Consider the following 16151-nt stretch of genomic DNA (forward strand, 5'->3'; position numbering starts at 1 on the left):
TTCGAGCATAAAACGTGGCGCATGTGTCACGTTTTATTCAGCATGCGCACTTGCCGTTTCCGATGTTTTCGCATTTCAGCGCATTTCAAACCCTCCTCTATCCCCGACCCAAAAGGGAAACCTCGGCTGTGCCCATAGTAGCGCGCTTAATGTGTATGTGTGACTGCAAAATTACTCAAACAGGCAACCGCGCTTATTGGAGAACTGAGTCACAATGAGAATGCCGTTTCCATTGGCTGCACGGAGAGAAGCTCTTGGTTAACTCTTGAGAGGTATAAAAGAGTAGTGAGTTGCACCTTAATTGAAAAGTTTTGTCCATGCTTCTCTTTGGAGTTGTTACATGTTTTCTTTTCCTCTTTTCTTTCTCTATCTCTCTCTCTCTCTCTCCAAACAAGAATCGATTTCTTATTGTTATATTCTTATATAGTTCAAAATGTCAAAGGGTAAGGTTTGTTTAGCATATTCCGGTGGTTTGGATACCTCCGTTATTTTAGCATGGTTATTAGAACAAGGTTACGAAGTTGTTGCCTTCATGGCCAACATTGGTCAAGAGGAAGACTTTGAAGCAGCAGAGAAGAAGGCTTTAGCTATTGGTGCAACCAAGTTTGTCTGTGTTGATGTTAGAAAAGAATTTGTCGAGGAAGTGTTATACCCTTGTGTTCAAGTTAATGGTATTTATGAGAATGTTTATCTCTTAGGTACCTCATTGGCTAGACCTGTTATTTCAAAGGCCCAAATTGATGTCGCTGAACAAGAAGGCTGTTTTGCTGTCTCCCATGGTTGTACTGGTAAGGGTAACGATCAAGTTAGATTTGAACTATCCTTTTATGCCCTCAAGCCAGATGTCAAGGTCATTGCTCCATGGAGAGATCCTGAATTTTTCAAGAGATTTGCCGGTAGAAAAGACTTGTTAGACTATGCAGCCGAAAAGGGCATTCCAGTCACCCAAACCAAATCAAAGCCATGGTCCACTGATGAAAACATGGCACATATTTCATTCGAAGCAGGTATTCTCGAAGATCCAGACACTACTCCACCAAAGGACATGTGGAAATTGACTGTCGATCCGCAAGATGCGCCTGATAAGCCTGAAGACTTTGAAGTTGAATTCTCCAAGGGTAAACCAGTTAGATTGACCACTAGTGACGGTAAGTCTGTCAGTGATCCATTAGAGTTATTCCTAACTGCTAATGCAATTGCAAGAAGAAACGGTGTTGGTAGAATCGATATTGTTGAAAACAGATTTATTGGTATCAAGTCAAGAGGTTGTTATGAAACTCCTGGCTTAACCCTCTTAAGATCAACACACATTGATTTGGAAGGTTTGACATTGGACAGAGAAGTTAGAGCGATTAGAGACTCATTTGTTACCCCAACATATTCCAAGTTATTGTACAATGGTATGTACTTTACTCCAGAATGTGAGTACGTTAGAACCATGATCCAACCATCTCAAAACACTGTCAATGGTGTCGTTAGAGCCAGATGTTACAAGGGTAACCTCATCATCTTGGGTAGATCTTCTTCTACTGAGAAATTATATGATGCGACTGAATCTTCCATGGATGAACTAACTGGTTTTGAGCCACAAGACACCACTGGTTTCATCGCTATTCAAGCAATTAGAATCAAGAAGTATGGTGAAAAGGTTAGGGAAGACGGTAGCTCATTAGCTTTATAAACTTGCATTTCGTTCATATAAATTGGTCCTAGAGATCATCTATACTAATTAATTTCTGTATCTGTATAAAAGAGAATTTAAAAACATTTGGAAAAGGAATAATAAAAAGAAAGAGAAGTTCGTAAAAGTGACAAAAATAGTATTATTAGAAAATACTATAAAGAAACAAGACAGTTGAAAGGTTCACAAGGTTGGTTGCTTGAAAAAGATTCACAAGGTTGGTTGCTTGAGAAAAGTTTATTTTTGAACACCACCGTATTTGTTCCTCCACTCGTCGATCTTCTTTTCATCAATCCTGGCAAATAAGTATTGTGGTTTACTGATACAGTGACCTTCCTGGATGAACATCTCAAACTTATCTGGAATAGCCAATTGTGGCACATTCAGGATTTGGCAAATATTGTCTCTGACCTCAGGCATGTAAGGGCCAATAACTGAACTGACTAGATAGACCAGGTTGATACCGATTGCTACGACAGCATCCGCTTTTTCAGGCTCATTCTCATAAGTGGAATTGTCCAGCTTATTCTCTTGTAGGAATAAGTTACCTCTGGAAGACAATTGCATTGCCGTTTCTAAACCTTTTCTCAGTCTGCAGTTTTCCATATCATCAATATAAGTGGATAGGATTTTATTAATATCAGATTCTGCGGTTTCAGTAAAGTTTGGACAGTTCTTTAAGTCAAATTCTGGAATAACACCGTTGTATTTTGCATTCACAAACTTAGTTATTCTATTCACAAAGTTTCCTAAGTTTGCCAATAGTTCGGAATTATTCTTTGTAACGAATTCTGTCCAGGAAAATTGAGAGTCCTGGGATTCTGGCCTAATTGATGCTAGATAATATCTCCAAACAGATGGTGAAATACCAGTATCCTTAGCATTATTACCAAAAACACCGATGCCTCTGGATTTGGAAAATTTACCACCTTCGTATTGAAGATATTCGGTAGTATTCAAATGATATAACTTATTCCATGGGTCACGCGTACCAATTTCAGTTGCTGGGAAAACAACAGTATGGAAAGGAACATTATCTTTACCCATAAATTGATATAATTTGGTGTCGGTTTTATCATTTTCTTGCTTCTGCCACCATAGTTTCCAATCATCGGTATAATTAGCAGTGATCGATACGTATCCAATAGTTGCATCGAACCAAACATATAAAACCTTATCCTTAAAGTCTTCTAATGGAACAGGTGTACCCCAAACAAGATCACGTGTGATACATCTTGGTTTCAAACCTTCCCTTAACCACGAATTAGTGATTGTCTTGGAATTCTTAGACCATTTACCTTCAGTTGAAGATTTCTCAACCCATTCCTTTAATTCCGGCTCCAGCTTGTCCAAAGATAGGAAAATGTGTTTGGAGTCCTTTGGAATTGGTGTTGCATTGTCTAACTTACAGCGAGGATTGATTAACTCAAAAGGATCTAACAACACACCACACTTATCACATTGGTCACCTCTTGCGTCCTCATAATGACATTTTGGACATTCACCTTCAACATATCTATCTGCAAGATAACCCTTGTGTTCAGGGCAATAGAGCTGCCTCATGACCTGTTCTTCCAAATAACCGTTTTTGTGGAGTTTCATAAAAATATCCTGTGCAATTTCGGTTTGCTTTTCTGTTGTCGTACGGCCAAAGTAGTCAAAGCCAATATCAAACCAATCATACACTTCCTTATGAATTTTGTGATACTTGGTACATAATTCCCTTGGAGAAACTTTCTCTTCTAAAGCCTTTGTTTCAGTAGCAGTACCATATTCGTCAGTACCGCAAATAAACAAAGTGTTGTAATTTCTATCTTTACAATACCTAGCAAAGATATCTGCTGACAAAACAGAACCAACAATATTACCTAAATGAGGAACATTATTGACATAAGGCAACGCAGATGTGATCAGAATATTACGTTCTCCTTCAATTGGTTTTAACTTACCCTCAGGTTTTCTGATAAGGTGGTCCGCCAGATAATTGGTAGTTCCAGTGTTTTTTGGTACACTTCTCTCGATCTTGGTATTTGCAATGGCAAAGTCAACGGCTTCTTTAGTCTCGGTATAGAAACTGACTAGAAATGGGAATTTCGAAATCAATTCTGTGTTCCTGAAAATAAGGGCATAGATGGAAGCAAAAACTAACAACTGTTCAATGGACTTGGTATCAACTGTAGAGAAAGAGGAAATAAGCTTCTCTATTTCAGACTCGTCAATCTTACCTGTTTTGGTCAGTTCATAGAGGGGGCCTTCAACGTGTGAATAAACGAGCTCATCTTCATATTTAGAGCTAGATAAGGCCTTCAAAAATTTAGCAGTAGTATTGGCATGAAATAAATGAAACTTTGGGTTCTTTGTGTCAATAAAGACGGTGTGTTTTTCATTTGATTGAGTTAACGATTCATTAATTAGTTCGTTATCTTGGGTGACTTTCTTTAAAGATGCAAAGAGAGAAGGGTTGAAAACAAGAGAAGCAACAGAAACCTTGATGTTTTCAGCCAGCGCTGTTGGGGTCTTGTCCTTGGACAAATAGAGCTTATAAGACATGATCTGAACCTTGTTTCCTTTAGAAGTGTAACTAGCCGAAGAAACTAGCGTGACTAATCTAAGATGGCCAAAGAGTAGCATCAACTTGATTTGGCAAACCCAGTAGGGGAAAAATGAAAAAAGGGAAAAAAAAAAAAAAAAATTTAAGAAAACCATGACTCCCGTGCACCGTAATTATGCGAGGAGGCTCAGCGCCAAATCTACGTGTTTTTCTTTGTAGGAGCCATTATATTAGAGATGGAGGTCAGTCCAGGGTTGAGTCTTTGCACTTCCTGTTTCCACCTCTGATACACGGGAAGAGAATCATTAGCAGGTTCTCTAAGGGGCAAATCAACAAAGGCACTTAAGCGGGGGATCAGCTGCGTTTCGAGATGTTTCATTTGGGCGGCCACTTCATGCTTTGAAGGAAGTGCTGGGAGATCGTAAGGGAGTGACACTGGTTTTGGAGGGCAAGCTAGGATGCTCTCTGGATTGATACGGACTTGGTCAGTTTTGTGAGTCTGGTCTCCAGTATCCATTGAGTGGGTCTTGTCTTGAAGACAAGACAAGTCGAAAGAAAGAGCTGTTAGCAAGGTGTTAAAAATAAAAGTATACAGTTTTTGAGCAGCGTATAAGCGACAGCGATAAAATTGATAGTGGTACATTTAAAATTGAATAAACGCATATATATATATTTAATATATCTATCTATTTATTTGCATATACACAGGAGGGGCCAGAATACCTTGTCTGGGAATCTCTTCTTCTTGCCTACTTCCTCTTTGTAGAATTGTCATTGTTTGCATTGGAGACACGAGCGCCAGAAGCCTTAGCATTAGACTCCTTAGATGCTTGAGCTTCCTTGAATTCTTGTTGGGCCAACTTGGTCTTCAACTCCTTCAACAAAAAGTCGGCCTTGACCTTGTCGTCCTCGTACTGGGCATAGAAGATTCCAGATTGGATGATGACAATGCCCAGCAAAAGGAAAACTATAATGACTTCACTTGCTGCAATGACAGTCAACCCAGTGAATTCGTCCACTTCCCCCCATTGGCCAGCCTGTGCCGAATACGCACCAAATCTGACATTGGAAATATAACAACAAACTGCAATGATGAAAACAACAAAGGATCCATACTCATAATACTTGGCGTCCTCGTTAGGACTAATGATCTTAGAGGCGAGACCTAAAAACCCGACACCGGTAATCACATACATGGTGTATGGAATGTACTTTGGGATTTCCAACCAGTGGATGTAATGTGACAATGCTCTCCTTGCGGCATCTTCCCGTTGTTCAATACTCTCATGGACAGTCCATAAAAGTCCGTCTGTATATGGCCAGTTGGCAAATAGAACCCCTAAAAGAAACGAACAACTGATAATGGCAATAAGAGTGCCTCCAGTGACGATTCGGCTGTACGCAGAAAGAGGTTGAGGTGTAGCTGTTGTCATTGCTTGCTCTCTGAGTTCGTTTGTATTGACCTTGTCTCTTGAACGTACAATGACAAGTTCCTCTATTTGAAAACACCTTATTTCACGACACCAGATAACACCAGTTTGTCAATCAACGAAAATCCATTTCTCCCCCCCCCCCCCCCCCCCTATGCCGCACAAAATTAAATTAAAGATAATAGCATCAAAGGCGAAATCTGTGCTCTCAGAGAAAGGGCGATATGCCCAATGGGGCAGTCTCGCATTGCCATTGATTTTCTCAGATTTTTATTTTTCCTCTTTGAATTTTCTTTCCCCCTCAGTGACACGTGCTCCAGAAATGACAGAACCAGGTTTTTTTTTCTGATTACGTAAACTTTTAAAATAAATGAATTTTATACTTGATTGTGTTTAAGTTAGATATGTTGTAGACCAGAGCAACAGTGACTCTAAGAAACACGGAGCTTGCAAGACATAGTACAGCACCAGACATGGCCACTCCTGTAGACCAATCAAAGGGCACTCCCGAGGCTGCCACTTCTAGAACAGACACCCCATCCTCACAACAACAACATCAACAACAACAACAACAACAGCAACAACAACAACAGCAACAACAGCAACAACAACAACAACAACAACAACAACAACAACAACAACAACAACAACAACAACAACAACAACAACAACAACAACAACAGCATCGCCAAGGAAATCCAGCACAACAGTCCACGCATGGAGGACCAGAAATGCCCCTGAACCTAAACAGGCTAGTTCTTGAGTACCTTACTAGAAAGGGATACCATCAGACGGAATCCACCCTAAGAATTGAATCGACAAAAATTCCTGGCTCGCAATCGTTTAATCTAACAAATGCAAATGCAAACTACACACAACCGTCAACTGCTACCTCAGATCGCTCAAACCTTCAATTCCAACAGCAACAGTTTTTGGTCAAACAGAACGCCTCCAAGCAGAGACAGTTCGATGAAGATCCTAAGATGTTCTCAAGAGCATACATACTCTACCGTTCCTGGTGTGAGAACTCCTTGGAGATGTATAAATACGAACTCGAAAAGCTTTTGTTTCCATTTTATGTGTACTCATTTATTACATTAATTGAACGAAATGAAACTGATGAAGGTCATCAGTTTCTTTTGAAATTCAAATCAGACCATTTGTTGTCTCATGATCAAGAGATTAAAAACTTACTTTCAATCACTTTACCAGATCATCTACATGAGAATAACTATGCCAACCTATTCATCAATAACAAATATAAAGTTAATTTATCCAACACATCACTTAATCTAATACTTGGATTCTTAAATGAAAATCAAGCAATTGGCGGCGGCATATTAGTCAGATTCCTGAATAATAATTTTGAGGTCCATACACATTCAGAGGTCACGACATCTTCCAGTGACAATAATCTAAATAATCTAGAAGGAATCCCTCAAATCTATGAGTTGATTAATTTGGGCTCCGACCATGACAATGAAAAGTTCAAGAAGTCTAAGGCTACTCTGATATCAGACTCGGAAAAACCTCTAAAATTGGGGCCTTATCCACCAGATGAAGAATTCACCAAAGAGCTGGAAGCTGAGTTAAAACATAGAGACGAAAAGGCGAAAACTAACGATGATCAAGAACAAAATAATGATGAAACTAATAAAAAGCCTACATTAATAGAAGAATATAACGAGAATTTTAAAGTTGATCCTAAAAACGAAGATTCGCCAGCCAAAGGAACCTTGCCCTTACCTCAAAAAAGTGTTTATGATTTAAAGCGTGCTATCCAAGAAATTCAAGATTCTCGTTCAAGAATTAAACTAACTTCTTCATCGTATTCCCATCTGAATAATACCGGCGATGGTTCAAGGAATGTCTATATTTCACAGCCGTCGTTACCTTCTGTTTGTATGTATACTTTTCACAATACAAACAACGACTTAACATCATTGGAATATCACCCAGACTCAACGATGATAGCCGGAGGATTCCAAGATTCCTTCATTAAACTATGGAGTATTGATGGTTCCCCTTTACGCTCTGTTCTTAAGAACGATCTTTACAATCGAGACATTGATTTGAACGATGACAATGATAATGGTGGTGCAAATAGCGGAATACCAAACATTCTAAGTAGAAAATTGGTGGGACACTCAGGGCCTGTGTATGGCTTATCATTCTCTCCTGATGGGAAATATCTTTTATCCTCATCGGCTGATTCCACGGTTCGGTTGTGGTCGTTGGATACATATACAGCACTAGTTTCATATAAAGGACATGGTGGTGCAGGAGGTGCAGGAGGTGCAGTATCCCCTGTTTGGGACGTTGAATTCTCGCCATTAGGACATTATTTTGCAACAGCTTCTCATGATCAGACTGCTAGACTCTGGTCTTGTGACCACATTTATCCATTGCGTATTTTTGCAGGTCACTTAAATGATGTCGATGTTGTGAAATTCCATCCTAATGGTACTTATTTGTTCACAGGGTCAAGTGATAAAACAGTTAGAATGTGGGACGTTGCTCGGGCCGAAAGTGTTAGATTATTTGTCGGCCACACTTCACCGATTAGTGATATTGCATGTTCCCCTGATGGGCGTTGGTTAGCTACCGCTTCTGTCAATGAAGAGAACTATTTGAATACTTCATTCGGTATAAATGATTGGACAAATAGTATAGGTGGAGGATTCCAGCCAATAGGTAGTGTGCCTAACGCGGCTAAAGAGAATACAAACGGGGGTGATGGCATTGGTAACAGCGGCAACAATAATAACAAGAAAAGTAAAGACGATGAAAATACTGGCGCAAAGGACGACAAAGACCTAAAGAAAATAACAAGTACTAATTTCACAGGTAGTGTCATACATATTTGGGATATTGCATCGGGTAGAAAGTTGAAAACCATGAGAGGACATGGATCAGGTGGTGTTCATTCTCTTTCATGGAGTAGAGGTGGTGAAGTGTTGGTCAGTGGTGGAGCAGATGGGTCTGTACGAGTCTGGGATGCTAAAAAAGGTACTGTTGATATGATTCCTGGTGCCCAGCCAGAAAGGTTCAATGTTGGTAATGGAAGGAGAGGTAAAGATGATGAGAAGAGTGTGGTGCAAAATTATGGATCAAGCGATCATATGGGTGTTTATTTTACCAAAAAAACGCCTGTTTACAAAGTTGCATTTACCAGAAGAAACTTATGTCTTGCAGCCGGTCCGTATATGCCCTAAATGTGTAATATATACTAAAAAAAAAAGGGAGCCATTTTTATAGTTTCTTACCTATAAAGATTTTACTATAGGTTTTGCCGGGTCCCATGGGCCTTGAAGTTCATTCTTATACTTCTGCATTCGCAGAAAATACAAAGGGCCGATGAAAATGATAGTCAAATGTAACAGAATCCAAGAAATCGCCCAACCCAACCCGAATAAATGAGCCACCAAGAAATCAACCGTCAAGATTATAGAAATCAGTTGAAACCTGTGGAATCCATTAAATCCATAGCGCCTCGTAAAATTGTTGAAGGTCGGTAGTAAGCCACATGTTTGGATACAGAATAAAATAAAAGAGAAGGCGGATGCATTTGAAGGTAATCTTGAAGCAAGCACAATTGCATTTGAGATAGCTATATTTTTAGATAAATTTGATTGATGGTTTTGTTGATTTAGGTGAAACTCATGACTTCGGTTCTTACTGTTGTTGAGTTCATTATCTGATAAATTCAGTTTGGAGTGACATCTTGAAGTCGGAGAAGGTGATGGAGATCTCGACGAAAATGGGGTATTTAAGTTTGAGGTGGAGTTCCAAGGTGTATTCAAATTTGAATTTGAGTTCCATGGTGTGTGCAGATGTAGTAATTTTTTCCAGTGTAATAGCTTATCCCTTGGAGATAGCCTATAGAATTCAATTTCATAATCGTTAAACATGACATTCAGTATACACAACCAAGCAGATAATGCCCAAATAGAATCTGAAGAAGTTGAATTAGTTAGGGACTTCAGGACTGGTGATAGAGTTAGGAGGTAAAGCAAAATCAAGACGGAAGACTTACAAGTCTCAAAAAAGTCTGGTGGTGATGGCTCAGTTAAATAATCTTCCAAAGTATCGTCATGATCAGTTCCATCTTTCATTAGGTTGGTTGAAGCGGAAGGTACCATGTATAGCTGGTTGATTTTAAACTGTTGTAGTTCAATCAATTCTTTATTTCTTATTATCTTCAATGTTACAACATAAAAAATGAATCCAATGAGTGTACAAATCGTACTTATCACTGTTGGTTTAATCGGGTTCCAATTTAACTGATAGATCCCATAAAATACAACAACAACAAACATAATGGACGACAGATGCAATACAATGATGGAAAAATCATTGACTAGCTTTACATACGAGTACTTTACAACCGTTGAATTTCGTTTCAGTTGTGATAAGAAGCTCGAATCTGTGTAGTTATCGTCATAAGGTTGTTTGAGCCATAACAATTTCTTCCACCCAGTGCTTTGACTATTTGTAGATCCTGTACGTTTTTGTTTCCTTCTTCTGGGAACTGTAATTGTTACCCCGATATCTATACTATTGTAATCATGATGTATGTGTTCCTTGCCTTTCATGGGTTGAGTGGTGAAAGAAAGAAATTCGGAAGAGGCATCAGTAAACACAGTGTAAAAATATAGAGTATATTATCCATTAGCAAAAATTTCAAAAATTCACCAAATCGCACTATATGAACTATAGAATTTACATGCATCCATTTATACTTGCTGCGATAATGCTAAAAGCTTCATATATAGGTCATAAAGAGTGATTAAAATACAAACATAAACACATTATAAATAAAGTTTGGAACTTTCGTTAACTAAGCCCAAGCTTTGAATTGGTTAATTAGAGCTCTGGTTGAAGCATCATGAGTTTCAACTTGGCCTTCTTCTTGCAATTCCTTCAAGATGACCTTGGCTAAAACCTTACCTAATTCAACACCCCATTGATCAAATGAGTTGATGCCCCAGATAGCACCTTCAACGAAGGTGACGTGTTCGTAGTACGCAATCAAAGCACCGAGTGTGGCTGGAGTAATTTTCTGAGCCAAGATAGAGGTAGTTGGTCTGTTACCAGAGAATTGCTTGTGTGGGACTAAACTACCGGTGGTGCCTTCGCTTTCAACTTGTTCTCTGGACTTACCTAACATAAGAGATTCGGCTTGGGCAAAATAGTTGGAAGCAAGCATGAGTTGGTGCTTATTGTTCTCAATTGGGTTATGGGATTGAGCTGCAAGGATAAAGTCGGTTGGGATCAATTTGGTACCTTGGTGAACTAATTGGAAGAAAGAATGTTGGGCATTAGTGGTTGGTTCACCAAATAAGACAACACCTGTTTCGTAATTGACAAATTTAGAATCTTTTGTAACAGATTTACCGTTAGATTCCATTGACAATTGCTGCAAGTAAGCTGGGAATCTGTGCATGTATTGGTCGAAAGGAGCAACTAATTTAGTTTGAGCCTTGTGGAAGTTGTTGTACCAAATTGTTAATAAACCACCAATGAATGGAATATTCTGTTCAATTGGGGTTGATTGGAAATGATGGTCAAGAGCTTGTGCTCCCTTGAGGAAAGCCTCAAAGTTTTCAAAACCAACATATATACAAATGGATAAACCAATAGCCGACCAGACTGAGTATCTACCACCGACCCAGTTTTCAAAGCCAAACATGTTCTTAGTATCAATACCAAATTTGGCGACTTCTTCAGCGTTAGTTGAAAGCGCAACAAAATGTTTTGCAATATGTGTTGGCTCTTTAACCGCTTCAAGGAACCAGTTCTTTGCGGTGTTTGCATTAGCGCAGGTTTCAGCTGTTGTGAAAGTCTTTGATGCAATTAAGAATAAGGTAGTTTCTGGATCACAGACTTTTAACGTTTCCGCAATATGGGTACCATCAACATTGGAAACAAAGTGAACTTTGATTGATTCGTGGGCATAGTGCTTCAAGGCCTCGGTGACCATGACAGGACCTAAATCAGAACCACCAATACCAATGTTCACGACATTTTCAATCTTCTTGCCCGTGTAACCTTTCCATTCACCAGATCTGACAGAATCGGAGAATTCCTTCATGTGCTGAAGAACTGCATCAACTTCTGGTGCAACATTGACGCCATCGACGTACATTGGCTTGTTGTCTCTGTTTCTTAAAGCAACATGATAAACGGCACGGTCCTCGGTAGTATTGATGTGTTTACCTTGGAACATTTCATCTCTCAATTGTTCGACATTAGCTTCCTTTGCTAATTCAATTAATGTAGACAAGATTTCAGTGTCAATCAAGTTCTTGGAGAAATCAAATAAGATCTTTGAATCGTCAAAGTTGGAGAAAGTATGTGAGAATTCCTCAACTCTTTTTGGGTTGGATGCAAAGGCATCTCTAGTAGAGAAGGATTTTCCCTTGGATTCATAAAGTTGTTGTAGTTTGTTCCATGCAGATAGAGATGTTGGCGATGTCATGACGGCGCTATTTGTAGTGAGTGTATTCCTCAAGTTGGTCCGGGAACGGAATATAAAGTTATGGGCAGATATGGGGTCTGGGCTATTTTTATAAGAAAAACATGCGAGCTGGAAAATCATGAGAATTTATACACAATGTAAGCACTATAGTAGAAAGGCAAAAAAAAAGGACATCGGGCCTCATCCTTCCATTAATATGGTTATTATTATTAAGATTATTATAATTTTATAGTTTTATTATACCTTATACCAAGTACTATATATTAGGTACTGCACAGACAATGATGTAGCGTCTATCTTCTCTTCATCTTGAGAGAGTCTCTTTTGCGGGCAGCCGTTGCATTGTAGAGATCGTCCGACTCGAATGAAGGTGCGGTTCCCGGAACAGCCGGAACGGTGGGGGCCAGTGGGGAAGGAACGTTCTGTTCGTACGGACTGTGGACATCCAGTGGGGAGAATAGGCCTTGGAACTGTGGATGTTTCAACGATAGCGAGAGAGAGTTGAGAGTCTGGAGATTGTTTGAACTACTGCCCATGTTTGTAATTCCGTTGTTCGTTGAAGATATAGATGGCGAGCGAAGGGCCCTTGGATTCGCCAGAGAGAGTTGTGGGCGTGGTGGCGGTGGCGGTTGGATTGGTTGTATTAGCTGTGTCTGTGATGGAAATTGTAGTGGCGGCAGTTGATGGTGATCGACGGTGTCTGAGATGGACATTGTGGATGCTACCGACGCTGTCCTGGAAAGAGACACAGGTTGACAAAAGGCGCCATGAGAACCCATCGAGAGGTGTATAAGTCTACGTCTAATGACGGCTAGTAATGTCTGTGTAGGCCCGTTAAGTAAATCGTTGTTGATGTCTGGTCTTGTGTCAATGGCAAGTGGTGTTTCCGTGTTGAGGATATACGTGTCTGCAAACAGACGAGACAGCTGTGAAAGCACACCCGAAGGTGGGTATCTGGTGTCAAAGGGGGTTGTTGTGGGATGGTGTGCATAGTTGATGTAGAAGTTGTAGAGAGCATCATCAAAGTCTGGGGAAAACAGATAGCTTTCCATTGGTGGTGGTACGGATTCGGAGAAGATGGACGAAGTTGACGACATGATCGACGCAGAAGACCCGTTGCGGGCTCTCTGAAGGCGAGGCCTGTGGGTGGTGGTAGGTGTGAGAGGGGAACCGTCGTCCATTCGGTTGTGTAGGGCTATTTGTTGTTCAGATATACCGGGATCGAATGCAGGGCAATGCAGACTGAGGTAATTAGACATATCTCTTGGCTCGCAATTGTAATAATTCAATCAAGTGTTGATTTTCTTCATTGAAGCGAATCTCATTTTCATGTTGAGCTACAGTTGGTTTTTGCTTTTGTCGTTGTACATTGTATTTGTCTTACACTTCCTGGTATCCTCCCCTAAGCAATTCTCTGAAAGATAACCATGTTAGTCTCTCCAAAGGTCATTGAGCTTAAAGGTACGTATTTGCTTGCTTTCTATTGTAATACACGAATTTCTCCCTGTTGGATATCTTACTAACTCAATGGAACCACCCCCCCCCCTTCCTTCCTTGTTTCTACCTTTTCCGCAGCTCCATTCAAAAACACCCAGCAAACCCAGATTGTGCACTTACAAAACGATGCCGACACTCCGCTAGCCTTCAAGGTAAAGACAACGGCTCCTAGGATCTACTGTGTTCGTCCAAACAGTGGTGTCCTCCAACCTGGTGCCACCGAAAACATTGCCATAATCTTTCAAGGCTTGACCGAAGAACCTCAACTTGGGTCAAAATGCAAGGATAAGTTTTTGTTTGTGGGTGTTCCATGTGACGGCAGTATTGACCCTAAGCATGTCTCCACCTCATGGAATGAACTCACTGAGGGAAAAACAACATCAGATACAAAGGTTAAGGTTGTATTCAACTACGACTCTCCAATGAATACAATTACCGAAGAGAAATCTGTCAGGGACGAACCACATCCTGCTACAACTATCGAGCAAGCACCAAGAGCTGTTGAAGCCGTGGAGCCTATCCAAAGAGACGTCGAGAGAAATGTTGAGAGAAATGTTGAGAGACCTGTCGAAAGATACGTTAAGAAACAGGTTGAGGAACCAGCTCAGCCATCAGCCAAAGCACCTGTTGAATCAGTGCACAACTCTGTTAAGAAAGTACAAGCTGTTGAACCACCTAGTGTAGCTACTCAAGTCAATACAACGGGAACGAACCAGCTATACATGTATGCAATTGTGGCCTTAATTGTCGCATTCATCTTATCTAGACTCGTATAGTGGAGTTTATATTATATAGCTGTATTAAATGCTTAGTAACATTGCAAGGGAATGCACATTAAAAGTATGTAATGTATTAATAGTAATTTGTGCGACAAAAACTTTGTCGCATTGCAACAACACCTTTTAAGTGGTGTATAGCATGAGCGTGTTGTAGCTGAGAAGCTCTAAGAGAACATGCAGAGTTTACTATTTTTGACTTCCCATTGGTTTGAATAGATTGTGAGGCCTTGTAGTAAACGTTGGGAAGGTTAAATACAAGAAAGTGGACTAGTAGCATACATATAAAGCCAAATAAAGTTTTGCAAAGGTTTACAAAATCACAAGTTTTTTTCAATAAAAATATAATTTTTCTTTTAAAATCTGGATAGTTCCTGGAAGTACAAAGTAGTAGATCTACGGTATTTTGAAGGATGATATATCGAGACCGAGAATCTATAAGCAAAGAATCATAAACTACTTACAGGGCCACTGGATGTTATCGTGGATCGAAGCAATTTCCCATAGGTGCAGCCATCGCAAAATAAACTATAAAATACAGACACAAAACTAAGGAAACATATTGTAGTTTGGTCAATGTTTACACGAAGCAACAAAAAAAGGGATCCATTTGTATCGTAATAAGTTAATTACAGTTTTTGGGCAGCCCACATAGACAGCTCAGAACTACAAATTGAACTCCGTGATGCATTTGCCAAGCATGAATACCGTACGCAGATAATCACTGCTGAAAGATGGGTTACTTGCAAACAATAAATTCTATTTGGAAACCCATCTTGTTAGCAGAGCCGCCTACTGATGAACACACCAATGTGAACAAACATCGTACGTCTTTTCAAAGTAGAGTTCCAACTTTTCAAAGTATCCAATGCGTTTATTATTGCAACTAAGGCAACTTCTAAGGCAACGTCTTTTTCAACACACCAGTGGTGTGCTGATTGAGGAAGAACCATTGTCATGCTCCCTTTCAGAGGTGCTGTCTCACGTTGCACAAGGTTGGTTTTCATTCGTATTACATATACGAATATGGAACTAATCTTTGCTGTTCTATATAGATGTCTTGTATAAGGGGAAACTCGATTTTAGCTGCAGATTCCTTTTTTTTCCGCAACTTTCAACAGTAAGCAAAAAAATAGTGATACCAAGTTGGAGGAAGCTACAGCACACCTAAGAGACGTCAATAGTTCAATGAGAAGAAAGAAAATAAGAGGAAAGCGAAGAAAAGTAGTTCCAATACAGATCTTCAAATACATCTCGATAAATCCAAAAGTGGAAGGAGAGGCAAGCCCTCATTTTCCGCTAACCCACACACTGAGTATGTTGGCCCTAACAGTTTCTACATCTTTCACCTGGTCAGCATGGAGAACAACAACAGGAAGAGGCGCAGAGACGAAGATACTGCTGTGAGCGAGACAGTCGTGTTACTATCCGACGAAGAAACGACAGCAACCACGGAGAAGAGGACTAGTCAACCATCCTCGTCGTCTCATACCATCCAGTGCTGTGTTTGCATGGACGAGTTGAAAAACGCAGTAGCAACCCCCTGCGGTCATATTCTCTGCTCGGAGTGCCTCTTTGAAGCATTAGCAACATCGCATATGGGACAACGTGGCTCTGAGATAAGGGGTGGCCTCTGTCCTGTTTGCAGACAACGGGTCTTATATAAAGACATTGTGCCTTTAAAAGTCCGTTTCAGAAAGAAAGTGTGATTCGAGAAGTGTGTTTGTGCATCTGC

At 40.1% G+C, this 16151-nt stretch overlaps 10 protein-coding genes across 10 annotated transcripts; 4 read left to right on the forward strand and 6 right to left on the reverse strand.

The window, feature by feature from the left end:
* Positions 1 to 433: 433 nt before the first annotated feature.
* On the forward strand, positions 434 to 1681 carry C5L36_0B12110 (uncharacterized protein; the record flags this gene model as incomplete). The annotated part of the gene is made up of 1 exon (XM_029465599.1): positions 434 to 1681. One exon carries the CDS (start codon positions 434 to 436, stop codon positions 1679 to 1681), a length of 1248 nt encoding a protein of 415 aa, XP_029321458.1.
* Positions 1682 to 1918: 237 nt separating this feature from the next.
* On the reverse strand, positions 1919 to 4387 carry C5L36_0B12120 (uncharacterized protein; the record flags this gene model as incomplete). Its single annotated transcript, XM_029465600.1, has 1 exon — positions 1919 to 4387. The coding sequence occupies one exon, from the start codon at positions 4385 to 4387 to the stop codon at positions 1919 to 1921; it is 2469 nt and encodes an 822-aa protein (XP_029321459.1).
* Positions 4388 to 4431: 44 nt separating this feature from the next.
* On the reverse strand, positions 4432 to 4875 carry C5L36_0B12125 (uncharacterized protein; the record flags this gene model as incomplete). The annotated part of the gene is made up of 1 exon (XM_029465601.1): positions 4432 to 4875. One exon carries the CDS (start codon positions 4873 to 4875, stop codon positions 4432 to 4434), a length of 444 nt encoding a protein of 147 aa, XP_029321460.1.
* A 106-nt stretch (positions 4876 to 4981) lies between these two features.
* C5L36_0B12130 (uncharacterized protein) lies at positions 4982 to 5665 on the reverse strand (the record flags this gene model as incomplete). The annotated part of the gene is made up of 1 exon (XM_029465602.1): positions 4982 to 5665. The coding sequence occupies one exon, from the start codon at positions 5663 to 5665 to the stop codon at positions 4982 to 4984; it is 684 nt and encodes a 227-aa protein (XP_029321461.1).
* Positions 5666 to 6135: 470 nt separating this feature from the next.
* Positions 6136 to 8877, forward strand: C5L36_0B12140 (uncharacterized protein; the record flags this gene model as incomplete). The annotated part of the gene is made up of 1 exon (XM_029465603.1): positions 6136 to 8877. One exon carries the CDS (start codon positions 6136 to 6138, stop codon positions 8875 to 8877), a length of 2742 nt encoding a protein of 913 aa, XP_029321462.1.
* Positions 8878 to 8928: 51 nt separating this feature from the next.
* Positions 8929 to 10257, reverse strand: C5L36_0B12150 (uncharacterized protein; the record flags this gene model as incomplete). Its single annotated transcript, XM_029465604.1, has 1 exon — positions 8929 to 10257. One exon carries the CDS (start codon positions 10255 to 10257, stop codon positions 8929 to 8931), a length of 1329 nt encoding a protein of 442 aa, XP_029321463.1.
* A 245-nt stretch (positions 10258 to 10502) lies between these two features.
* On the reverse strand, positions 10503 to 12263 carry C5L36_0B12160 (uncharacterized protein; the record flags this gene model as incomplete). The annotated part of the gene is made up of 1 exon (XM_029465605.1): positions 10503 to 12263. The coding sequence occupies one exon, from the start codon at positions 12261 to 12263 to the stop codon at positions 10503 to 10505; it is 1761 nt and encodes a 586-aa protein (XP_029321464.1).
* Positions 12264 to 12436: 173 nt separating this feature from the next.
* On the reverse strand, positions 12437 to 13402 carry C5L36_0B12170 (uncharacterized protein; the record flags this gene model as incomplete). The annotated part of the gene is made up of 1 exon (XM_029465606.1): positions 12437 to 13402. One exon carries the CDS (start codon positions 13400 to 13402, stop codon positions 12437 to 12439), a length of 966 nt encoding a protein of 321 aa, XP_029321465.1.
* Positions 13403 to 13570: 168 nt separating this feature from the next.
* On the forward strand, positions 13571 to 14416 carry C5L36_0B12180 (uncharacterized protein; the record flags this gene model as incomplete). The annotated part of the gene is made up of 2 exons (XM_029465607.1): positions 13571 to 13604; positions 13719 to 14416. The coding sequence occupies 2 exons, from the start codon at positions 13571 to 13573 to the stop codon at positions 14414 to 14416; spliced, it is 732 nt and encodes a 243-aa protein (XP_029321466.1).
* A 1358-nt stretch (positions 14417 to 15774) lies between these two features.
* Positions 15775 to 16125, forward strand: C5L36_0B12190 (uncharacterized protein; the record flags this gene model as incomplete). Its single annotated transcript, XM_029465608.1, has 1 exon — positions 15775 to 16125. The coding sequence occupies one exon, from the start codon at positions 15775 to 15777 to the stop codon at positions 16123 to 16125; it is 351 nt and encodes a 116-aa protein (XP_029321467.1).
* Positions 16126 to 16151: the final 26 nt, after the last annotated feature.

The sequence above is a fragment of the Pichia kudriavzevii genome, chromosome 2, assembly GCF_003054445.1.
Source record: "Pichia kudriavzevii chromosome 2, complete sequence".
In the NCBI taxonomy this organism is placed as follows: domain Eukaryota; kingdom Fungi; phylum Ascomycota; class Pichiomycetes; order Pichiales; family Pichiaceae; genus Pichia; species Pichia kudriavzevii.